Source organism: Pantherophis guttatus, chromosome 2 (assembly GCF_059756535.1).
Source record: "Pantherophis guttatus breed Tessera chromosome 2, ASM5975653v1, whole genome shotgun sequence".
NCBI classification, from domain to species: domain Eukaryota; kingdom Metazoa; phylum Chordata; class Lepidosauria; order Squamata; family Colubridae; genus Pantherophis; species Pantherophis guttatus.
Genome location: NC_142064.1, coordinates 195,859,539 through 195,871,652, shown reverse-complemented (window position 1 = coordinate 195,871,652; position 12,114 = coordinate 195,859,539). Strand labels below are relative to the sequence as shown.

The window sequence follows — 12,114 nt, the reverse complement described above, 5'->3', positions numbered from 1 at the left end:
ATATCCACATAGATACATCTCTTCCAGAATGATCTCTTCCCAACCTGGTCCTTCTGATCTTTCAACATTGTTTCCCATGTTAGTTGTTCCATTGATCTTGGTAACCTTCCAACACAGTAATAATTGGAGTATTGATTTCTGGCTTCTTTTTTTAATACTAGAGAGATTCTCCTGAAATTTTATTCTCCAGCTTCATTTCTATTTCCTAGGCCAGTGGCTGCCAACCGTCTGGGAGCCAGGTTTCATGGACAGCATTTTTTCCACAGATGGGTGTGCATGTGGTTTTATGCGATATCTGCATCCTGTTTGTGTGCAGATGGGGCTTCTGTCTGTGGCTTGCGCGACCTGGTTCCTGGTAGGCCACAGACTGGTGCTTGTCTGCAGACCTGGGGTTAGGGACCCTTGTCCTAGGTCGCACAACGCAATGACATTTTCCTCCTTACTATTTTTAACTTTGGCATTTGAGTCTTCATTCACAAACAGCACATCTTGCTTGCACATTTTGTTGATACTCTCTAGTATTAACAAAATGTGCAAGCAAGATCTGTTTGTGAATGAAGACTCAAATAAAACTAATCAGCCTCCTCTTTTTCTGCATCAGTGATTGGAGCATAAACGTGGATAAATGTCACATTTGAAGATTGTCTATGAAGTGTATTTAATCTTATTTAGTTATTGACCATATTGTACCCAAGTACTGGCTTTGTTATACTGCATCTTTCCTGACTATGAATGCGATGGTATTACTTCTTCATAATTTCGTATCTTGAATAGTAAACAATATGATTTTCTGACTGAAAGTATCCAATCCACTCCCTTTCAATTTGCTGATGCCTAAAATGATTGTCTATCCATTAATACATTCAGATTATAGTATATCTTGCACAAGCGACTGGACAGGAATAGATAAAAAATATCAATATAATGATAAATAACAATGCAAACAGAAGTATAATTAAATAAATTATGCATTTAGGACATCCAAGTGGAAGGCCATCCCTTTATGCTGAGGTAGCATATTGTCTTTTGAGAATTAGAAAATCAATATGGCTGATATGTAAAATGAATATTAAACATGCAATTTCTCTCATTTTTATGAGGGATTCAAGAATTTAGTCATTTAGAAATACCATAAATAGAATATGCCTGTAGAAATGCTCCTGTGGGAACTCACACAACTTCCTTGAATGAAATCATCATGAAGACAAATATTCTAGCCCTGAAGTGGAATTCCTTTGAACTCTTAGTTGCTCTACAAAGAAAAGTTTAAAAATGCAATGGGTATATTTATTTCCTGCATAATTCGAAATTGCATAGCTTATTCTTTCTGGTACAGTTTGAGTGGATTGAATGTTCCAGCAGTCAGTTAAATAGGATCAGCAGACATTGTTGCCAAATTGTCTGGGCAGTAAACATTCCACAAGAGCTCCAGCAAAAAGGATCACAGAAGTGACACCTGAAGACCCAACAAGTTTTTCAAACATTAAACAGAGCCAAGATTTTTGATTGCACATCTGGTATTATCTCACCGATTCAAAAAAAAATATTAAGTCACACCCAATAATTGAATGACCATTACGCTATGTTTTTCTCTCTGACCTTTCCTATTATTATCCCTCCCTTCCTTTGTAGGACGGTACCCCACGCATGTGATCATGTCTGTAGTCCACAAAGTTATGCAACAGTACTTGCATCTTTTCTTGGTACCAGAAGCTCATGGGTTTTCTATGAAAAAAGAGGCCCATACCTTTGCCCACAAATGCCCTTTCTGTCTTCCATAAATTGGGTTGGGAAACAACACTGTTTGAAATCCCCTGGGCTGGAACAATGGTCTGATCTGATTTCAAACCTTTCTAATTTGCCCTATGGGATTGTTTTGATAAACAATAGCATATAAGTAGCACATAACTAGAGGCTAAAACATATGAAGAATGGTTGCAGGAACTGGATATGTCTAGTTTAATGAAAAGAAGCATCAGGGGAGACATGATAGCAGTGTTCCAATATCTCAGGGGCTGCCACAAAGAAGAGGGAGTCAAGCTATTCTCCAAAGCACCTGAGGGCAGGACAAGAAGTGATGGATGTAAATTAATCAAGGAGAGAAGCAACTTAGAAATAAGGAGAAATTTCCTGACAGTTTTAATAATTAATCAGTGGAACAACTTGCCTCCAGAAGTTGTGAGTGCTCCAAAACTGGAAGTTTTTAAGAAAATGTTGGATAACCATTTGTCTGGACTAGAAGACCTCCAAGGTCCCTTCCAACTCTTGTTATTCTTAAAAAAAAAAATCCCTGGGAAGAAAGATAAAAGTTTACCTTCCCAAGGTGGTGCATCAATCCTGATGCATTGGACTTTAATACCCCCCCTCCCCAACACTCCCCGCAGCCTGCCCAAAGGTATTGTGGGAATTGAAGGATGGCAAATGCTTATTATGAAGCCGATCGACTTATCGAGATGATGATGATGATGAAGACACCGTATCATTTGCTACGCTTCAGCCGCTAATTAGGGAGGAGGAACCTCTAGAAATACCCAAACTCCACCTCTCGTTAACCACTCTGGTTGTGGGCTGCTGGGAGTTGGAGTTCGGGAACATCTGGAGGCAGACCGGATCCCCCCCCCCATCCCGGGACGTAGGCGGCTCCTCCGGGGAACAAAAAGTCCCCTCCTTTCCTTCGACCTCCCAGTCTCGTATCCCCCACCCCGTCTTGGTTCCACCTCGTGAGTCAGGGTGACGGCTGGAGCCACCAAGAAGCTGGGAAGCAGCCTTCCCCCCCCCCGCCGCCCCATCTCCCCGCGCTCCCGCTCTCAGCCAATGAACCACCACCCAAGGGGGTTGGTCCAAGACACGTTATAAAGAGGCAGGCGAAGGAGAAAGAGGAGGTGACAGGGAGGTGTGCGGGGTTCCAGGCTTGCCAGCTACAGAACGGGGCTGCGTACGCGGTCGGGGACTAACCATGTGCGGTGAGTGAGGGGAGGGGAGGAGGGAGAGGGAGCGGAGTTGGCTGGTTGCCAGCTTCTCCGCGCAGTTCGCGCGGCAGAAGGGGGTTGCACATGCAAAGCAGGGGTGCAGTTGTTCGGATTTGGGGGTGGAGAAGGAGAGGAAGAACGTCTGCCATGTAAAACCTCCGCAGTTCCAAACGAGTAGTAAGATCAACCCTTCTTCCTTAGGGGGAAACACTGCTGCCTTTTGCCCGGTGGTCGGAAAGGAAATGGAAGCTGAATGCTTTACCCCCCCCCCCTTCAACACTCTCCCCCCCCCCATAAAAAGCACAGGAGGAAACGTGCTTATAAGCCACGGTTCCATCTCTTCCTTTTCCCATTCCCCTTCTCGTTTTCCTTTCTTCTTTATTCCTTCCACTGCCCCTCCTTCCCGTGGGTGGCCATTGGAGTGGGACGACCTGACCATGTGCTTGCTTAGCTTTGCTCCTCCAGCATCCACCTCCTTCCTTTAGCTTTGGATGGAGTACAGTAGTTTTAAGTCAAACTCAAGTTTTGCCCCATGGCTCATTGGGTTGATGCATTTTCTCAAGGGGAGAGAGATAAGGTGAGGGATGAAAGCAAGTCGGGGCAAGAAAGAACTGCTTTCTCCTAGCCTTTGGTCTGAAATGTGACTGTAAGGAAATGGATACTGTAGAAAATCTAACCTCTGATTATTAGCAGGATCAATCTTTAGTAAATGTGAATGTTGACAAGCAAAAGTGCCCCTTCAGGATTATTTATTTATTTATTTGCTAGCTGCTAAATTTTCATTCACAGATCTTTTTTAAATTTTCCTTCTCCAGATTCCATACTTAGGGAATACTACTTGCGGAATGAATTATTTATTTAGTGTATGGTATACTTGGTGAATATTTCTACTTTTAAAAAATGTTTTGTACTGAATCATCAGCAAAGTACAAGTTTAGAATTATTCTTGCCTACAACAAGGAAGTAAAACTACTACAAGAAGAGTTTAGTTTCAGGAATTATTTGGGGCAGTATTGCTTGTTGGGACAGTTCAAGTATGTAGTTTCCTTCCTGGACTGCAATGTATTGATGGCAAATAGGTCCTCAGGCTGAGATAAGTGAACTTTTGCACACCATTGCTCAAACTGCATTTCACCAGAAACAACAGTATAAGCCTTTTTCAAATTTGAAAAAGGTGTTTGAACTATACATGCACAGGGCCGAGGTTTCTGTAAGTGCAGATAAAGCCTTCCCCACATGCAGTTCCTCTGCATTTATTAAGCTGGGACGGGGAGGAGAGGGGGTAAGATTTATGTCCAAATTCCTTGCAATGCCTATCTTTTCATGCACTTTTAAGCATCCAAAAAAAGACAAAGTTATGACAGTGGCATAATACAGAGAAAAACAGGACCAGTGTCTATAAATATAATAAAATGGATTGTTTGACAGTGAGTAGGTATGGATTATACAACTGACTCATAAATAAGGTTTTGGATTGAGAAAAATCCAATGAAACTTGTTTTAAATTTGTATATTAGAACAGGAAATCAACTGTTCTGATTTGTATATTAGAACAGGAAATCAGCTCCAGACAATTAATGTATTTTCTTTGCAAGATAAGTAAGGAATGACTTTGAGTTCTAAAAGATTATTTTGTTCCAGAAAACCAAATTAGTTTATTGTGTTGAAGCTGATAAGGAATATCTTGTGTTACCCTTAGTTACTCATTTAAGACCTATCAACAAACATACTGAAATCACTTTAGCTAAAGTGAGACATTTGTGCTTTAACTCAGAAATAGGGATGTTCTACTGCTCAACCAACTGCTAATCAAGAGAGTGTATGGCTGAGTCAGAATACTAGGTCAAGGGTTTGGTGTGATTTCAAAGCATTTTCCATTATTGATGATGTAGAAAAGTTTGGTGAGGTAAAAATAAGATATAAATCAGAACTCTGTTCCAAAAATGTTGCTGGAAGTGATGAAGGGAAGCTTCCTATTTTGGGATGAAAATTTCTTTAAAATATCTCCATCCTAATGAAAGCTATGTAAAAAATGCAAAATATGTCTGATGTTTCACCTTTTCATATGTTGTTATACATAGCAATCTAGTTGTGTATAATTAGCATAAATAATAAGCCAAGCTGACCTTTTTTGTGCCAATCTTTTACTCTATATGTAGAAATATCAGTGAGTTTAATAAACTTACCTGTGAGGTCATTGAGACAAAAGCTTAGGTTTCTAAGTCAATACGTTATTTTAAATGGAGGGATTCTCTAGCACATTAGAACTATAGTGCTCAGTTAAGCAAAAGAACCTTAAAAGTCTAATGCTGATACAATCTTCTTCGACCAAAAGATCCCTAGATGTTTTGGAGCTACCACTTCCAGAATTCCACATCAACAGGATCCCTAGATGTGGTTGCCCTATAATGCTATTATTCCCAGCTAACATAACCAATGGGCATAGCTGATAAGAATCCAACAGTACCTAGGGTTACAAAGTTGGCCACTATTACATTATTTTTATGTAAATTATTTTCAGGTTTATGTCCTGAACTTCCTCCAAAAGTTCAAGGTGCTGAGCATGGCCCTCTATTTCCAACCTTGTACGCCTTTGAAGAATAAGGTGCCTTCTTGACCAATTATGGTTGAGATGGATTCTTTTTACAATGTCTTACAATTGTTTTAAAGGATAATTTTCTATCAACAATTCTGTCAATAATTATCTTCCTAAAGATAATCAATAGGTACATTTCACATTTGGACATTGAGTAATTTGGCTAATTAACCGCATGAAAATATAGGATCACTGTTTGTAGAATGGAGGAGGAAATTCAATGCATTTTTAAAATGGTATCTTTCGTAAGAGGAAAGAGGAAGCAAAATAGTTACAAGGAAACTTAATTATAGCCAGAGATGAATCCACTCAGCATACTGTCTTCATCGTGGAAAATAGATTTCTTGGTAAGGAGGTAAACTTTAACATAGTGAGCAATGCATAATTTTCCCCTAACATGGCATCTCCTAGATTAGTTTGGATTAAAATGCCTAAGATTCCTAATCAGTATAGACAATACCTGAGAAATTCTGAGAGTTTCAGTCCATACATATCTGAAAGGCAACTTGTTTGAAGAAGCTTCAGTACATAGCCAAGCAACAAAGATAAGGGAAGGGTTGCTGAACTTACTTATTATGAATAAAATATAAAAGGATCCTAGCTTGATTCTGGTTAAATAAGCATTGACATTCTTGTGGAATTTTCCCACTCAGGGGTCTTTTCTTTACCAACCAGTTGCATTTCAGAAAAAGGAATCAAGAGCTTCAAAGTATTTTTAGAATATTAAAGGGGGAATCTCAAAACAAAGGTTAACTTCGTTTTGTATAACTTCTAGTTAAACTCTCTGCTTGAACTATTTTTTAAAAAGTATCACAGTAGAGGTGCTTCATTCAGTTATGGAGACCAAGGCCTTTTCCTGTGACATTATTTCTGTGCAATCATTTTAAAACAACTCTATCCATTTTGGTTTTTATCAAGCCTGATGATTAGGTCTTCTGTAAGCAGAAGTACTTTTAAAGCCTTTTCTTATCTCTTGAATAATGAAAATAACATGCTGAAGAGAAAAGATTATGAGGTCAAAGGGGAAGTGGTCTAGTTAACAATAGAAGTTTATCTACTGGATAATGTTTGAACTACTACTTATTCATGTTTCTGCATTTGCCATAGCTAATTTGTGCCACAATAAAATAATGTCTACTTACACTGCCACAAAGATTTTTAGAATGTTTTCTAGTCTGAACATTTATTAAAAACTATATATATTTTAAAAGTGTCTAGTTTTAAGTGTTTTTAATGGTAATATTATTGCTTATAAAAATAATAGCATTTAAAAGGTGCTTAAAACTAGACAAAAAATTGACACAGTATATTAATTTCTAAATAAAATTGCAAGACTATAAAACAGGATCCTTCATGATAGAGCAAAAATAGGGTATTTTCAACTATGGTTAACATTTGTGACTTTCATTTCAGTAAGGAAAAATGCAAAATATGATACAGAAGTTTATTCCTTGTGAATTTAGAATTTGGGCTGTTCAGGTTTGATTTTTTTTATCTCTTGGAACTTCAGGATGATTTATTGTACAATCCAAGCTATTTCTAAACCAGCCTGAGCAGCACTAAAACAAGAGAGGCCCATCTGTTTATAGAAGGAGGAAAATGAGAAGGGGGATGCTATTGGTCACACTGACTATTGAACCATGGACTTAAGAATCTATAAGTCCTGTGGTCTGAACTTTAACTTTGTGTTGGATTGTGGCCTTTATATTTTGAAAGTGAACAGTCAATGCGGTTAATAGGAGGTATGATGGGATGTATATGTTGAAACTAAATTTTCTTTCCTCAAGCCTACACAACTGTAATATATTCCTTGGCAGTCTAGACTGCTGCTATCATTTTCAATGAAAAGTCTCTAGTGGCCTCTGAGTCTCTTTGTATGCTTAAATAGGAGCATTGCTAGAATTCAGTATAAACAAGGAATCTTTACCAAGCTCAGCACACTGCCTCCATTGTGGATAAGTCCCTCAAAAAGGCCTTTCCTGGAGTGACCAAAGCATAAAAATATTGCCTCAAATGAGGACTCTGTTAGATCTTTTATATGTGTATGCAAGCATGTATGTATATATGTGCATGTCTGTCTGTCTTTTGAGGGTATAAACTGCTGATTTATAAATACTGAGAATGTGCAAAAATGTTAGTATTTTAAATATTGCTCTGGAAAAATAGAAAAGAACTTGAGCTGAATCCATGAGAAAATTGTTAACAGCCCTAGCCTCAGGAAATTTTTGTGTTGAACTGGAGCAACTTTTCTGTTGTGATTCATGCCAGAAAACAGGATTTAATACGTTTTACTAGAAGTTTCCCTAATAGATTTGTGAAATACTAGCTGTAGTCTAGAGTTGTCCAGATCAGTTCTTGGCTAAATTCTGACTTAGGTTTGTAAATATATTTTTGGGAAGGCAGAGAATAATAGCTGTTTAACTGTTGTTCCAAAAGTACAAATTTATGGTGCTAGATAATATATATTGCCATCTGTAGCTCAAAACCTGATTAGTAAAAGATTCGTGTTATCTTATTTTAAATGACCTAAATCAGAAATAAGCAGTCAACCAAAATAAATTGGTCAATCATAATCAAATAATTGTCAACATTTAAATACCTAAGATTATCAGGCAATAGTATTTTAATTATCCTTTTTATTAGTGAAACTATGTACAATAAGTCATAAAGCTATCTTTGCAAGAAATACCATCATGATAAAATAACTGATAAGGTTTTATCTCAGTTGGTAAAGTTGGCATGGGGAGGGAGGGAGGGAGAAAGAGAGAAAGAAATTTAGACACTTGGCAACTATTTATGCCAGTTGCAGTGTCTCAGGGTCATGTGATCACCTTTTGCGGCCTTTTGAAACGCAAAGTCAGTGGGGGAGCCAGATTCATTTAACAACTAACTATCTTAACAACTGCCATGATTCACTTAACAAGCGCAGCAAGAAAAATAGTAAAATGGGGCAAAACCCACTTAACTGTCTTGCTTTGCTATGGAAATTTGGGAGTCAAATGGGGTGATAAGTCGAGGACTACTTGTACTATAAACTGGGATAATGGGGCAAGATGGAAATCATATTAACTTATGAATGGCAAAATATTGGCATTTCTTGTTTTTTTTTTCACTGCCCTTTCTTCAACAGGTATCTTTGCTTATTTGAACTACAAAGTACCTCGGACAAGGAAAGAGATATTTGAAACACTGATAAAAGGACTGCAAAGACTAGAATATAGAGGATATGATTCTGCAGGTATGTAAAATGTCTTACATGGACACTGACCATTGTTGTCTTATATTGCTTCTTTTTTTTTCTTTCTTTTTTTTTTATAAATTTGATTTTTATTATAACATATAGTGATACATTCGGTACATTTTCGGTTCATTGGTGCAGTTATATACATATATACATCTACATGCATTATTACTTGTCTTTTATTTGATATTGTTTCTTAAAGCTAGATTTAATTTCAAAACACTTAAAGATAATAGTGCTCAACTCTCTAAGACTAAATATAATACTATTCATATAGATTTTGTTAATTAATTAATATTTAATCTCTATTTCCTTCTTTATTTCTTTTCCCCATCCATTCGTACCACATGTCCCACACACTATAAAATTCCGAATCTTCTCTGTCATTAATTTCTGAAGTCAATTTGTTCATTTCGGCGCACTCCAATATTTTTCCAATAACATGTTCTTGAGGTGGTATTTGTCTTATATTGCTTCTATTGCTTTTCGAAAAACACGTTAGAAGTGGTCTCTGAATAGATTAGATACTGACAGGGTTCTCAATATTATAATTAACCCAGCCACAATGGCTTAAATACTGTAGCTTGTGGTTTAATGTGATGTGTGAACTTATTGTGGCTTATTTAACAGTGTTAAAAACAAGCCATGTGTTATTTCAATGTGTGAAGCCCACTGTAAGGAAAATGAGTCAGTTCCGTCTTTTCCATAGGAAGAATTTTATCCTCATTTAATATTATTTTAATAATTGAGGAAGTGAAAGGTTACATGAGCTGTGTTTCTATCACACTGAGTCAGATTTCTGAAGAATTTTTACAATGAATTGCATGTACTTTCACTTTTCTTTTCCTGCAGGAGTTTATAATTAAAGCAATCAGAGGCTTGTAATAGGCAAATCAATGTTAGTTTCATTTTGTGATATATATTTGGTTCTTAGACAATGTTTAAAAATATACTGTTGAACCATTGACATGAGGTACAAATAAACTTACAAGACAATCTTAAATAGAGTTTTATTTTTTTATTTTGTAATTACTTTAACCTATAGGGTCACTTAAAACAGGTTGGGTCAACTTATATACAAGTCAGGAAACCACAGTAAGAAGAGAACATGATGAGGAACATTGTCCATGGGGTCATGATGGGTTGGACACGATTTTGCAACCAACAACAACAAAAAGTTGGCAAAGGAGTGTGTGACAGGGCTACACTCTCTCCCCTTATTTATTCAATCTATATATGGAATACATATGTCAACCCTGAAACAAAGCTGGCTGAGGCTATCTTTGAGGCTTCATGGTTGCCACAAGGCAGAGGGGAAGAAAGGAAGCGGAAAAATTAGATAGCTTGGCTTTGCCATCAAAATAAAAAGTTTTATTGTGGGAACTAAGGTCATTCCAACAGGTGGCTGAGAAGAGGAGGAGTGGAGTAACCAGGCAAACTGCCATCACCACTATTGGACAATGTGACTGATGACCTGGGGGGAACTTTCACTTTTTAATTAGGTGAAAACCACAGAAACTTTCAGAGTCTGTTTTCACCAGTTGTGCTAATATGATGTATCCAATAAATTGTTCTTTGAGGAATCTACCTGCCTTGGAATTCTGCTTTCAATGGGTGCATTACTTGGAATGCTGACAACATATTAAGGAAAGCTAGATTGGAAGAATATGAGTATGGTTTTAAAACTGGATGAAGAAACATCAATAATTTGTGCTAGGTTGATGACACTACCCTGATAGGCAAAAATTCAAAGAATCTGCAAGCCCTAGTACTAAGCACAATGAAAAAAAATTGGACTAAAATTAAATATAAAGAAGATTATAAATGGCAAAGGTAGGGCAACCAACTTTAGAATTATCAATGAAGATATCAAAGGATCTCTTTGGATCAACCTTCAACAGTAAAGCAGTCAAGAAATGCATTTGGTAGAGTAGCAATGAAAACCTTTATTCAAATGCCATGATCCTCCACGAAAGTTAGGCTTGAAGAAAAAGGATAAAAAGAAATGGGGTAGAAAGAATACAGACACCTTTGAAGTTTGGTGTTAGAAAATACAGTGGACAGCCAAGAAAACAAACAAATAAATCAACCTAGTGCTTTCACTAGAAGCGCAAATGATCAGGATATCCTATTTCTGATGTATTATGCAAAGACCCAGTTCTGTGAAAAAGATTGCAATGCTGAGAAAAATGGAAGGAAAGAAAGAAAGAAAGGATGCGTAGGAGGATGCTTAAGATGGACAGCCTCAGCTGCAGTAGTGATGAGCTGAGACTTGATAGAACAGGTTAGAAATAAATCATTATGGAGAAAAACTATATGTGGTGACTAAAATTGAAAATGACTTGATAACACATAATAGAAATGCTATGAGTCAACACTGACTTGCATGATCAATCAATAGGAATTTTAATCAGATATAAAAGGAAAAACAGACGAGGCAAGTTTTGAAGCCTTAGCAAAATGTTAAATACTTTTATGGCTATCTTTTTATAAAAGGATTTTCAAGGCAAATCCTTTCATTAAAAAAAATCAATCAAAATATCTCATCTGCTGAAAAAAAAAAAATCCTGATATTCTGTTTAAGCAAATGTGTACAGTAAGTTAAATAATCAGGAACAGTATACAATAAGATATACTTTATATTACAGGTGTTGCAATTGATGGGAATAATAATAAAGATAAAGAACGGTACATCAAATTGGTGAAAAAAAGAGGAAAAGTAAAGGCTCTTGATGAGGAATTGCAAAGTAAGTATAACAAAACTGCATTTTGGTATATTTATGGCCAATCTTTAATATAGCATGTTTATTTAGAAGTACCATACTACTAATAGTACTAAGAAGTACTATTAATCAATTGCCAATTGATGGGATTACAATTACACTTCCTTAAACAAAAATTTCATTTGTCTTAATTCTACATTTTACTCTCAAATGATTTCTGAACATTTTACTACCTTTCCTCTATAAATTTTATTCATGTGTATATAATGGCAGTTATGATACAATATGAGATTGTGGAATAATATTCAATATGAATTATGTGTACATCAATAGTACATCCACAAGCCAAGCCTTTTGCTAATATTTTAATGTCCTTTTGAGACTAAACCTCTGATAGGAGTAAGAATATCCTAGGAAAGATACCGTGTTTCCCCGAAAATAAGACCCTGTCTTATATTTTTTGGAATCCTGAAATAAGCTCTTGGCCTTATTGCCATGCACTCAAAAGCCCGATTGGGCTTATTATCAGGGGATGTCTTATTTTGAGGGAAACAGGGTAGATGGAAATATACTTTCTACTTTGTG

General features: G+C 36.7%; 1 protein-coding gene across 1 annotated transcript in view; it reads left to right on the top strand.

Annotated features, from left to right (window-relative positions):
* Positions 1 to 2,540: 2,540 nt before the first annotated feature.
* Positions 2,541 to 12,114, top strand: part of GFPT2 (glutamine--fructose-6-phosphate transaminase 2) — a 28,281-nt gene continuing 18,707 nt past the window's right edge. Inside the window, exons 1-3 of the mRNA XM_060688531.2 lie at positions 2,541 to 2,963; positions 8,696 to 8,803; positions 11,455 to 11,553. Coding sequence (XP_060544514.2) covers positions 2,957 to 2,963; positions 8,696 to 8,803; positions 11,455 to 11,553 — 214 coding nt within the window. The 5' untranslated portion in view covers positions 2,541 to 2,956. The remainder of the gene's footprint in view (positions 2,964 to 8,695; positions 8,804 to 11,454; positions 11,554 to 12,114) is intronic.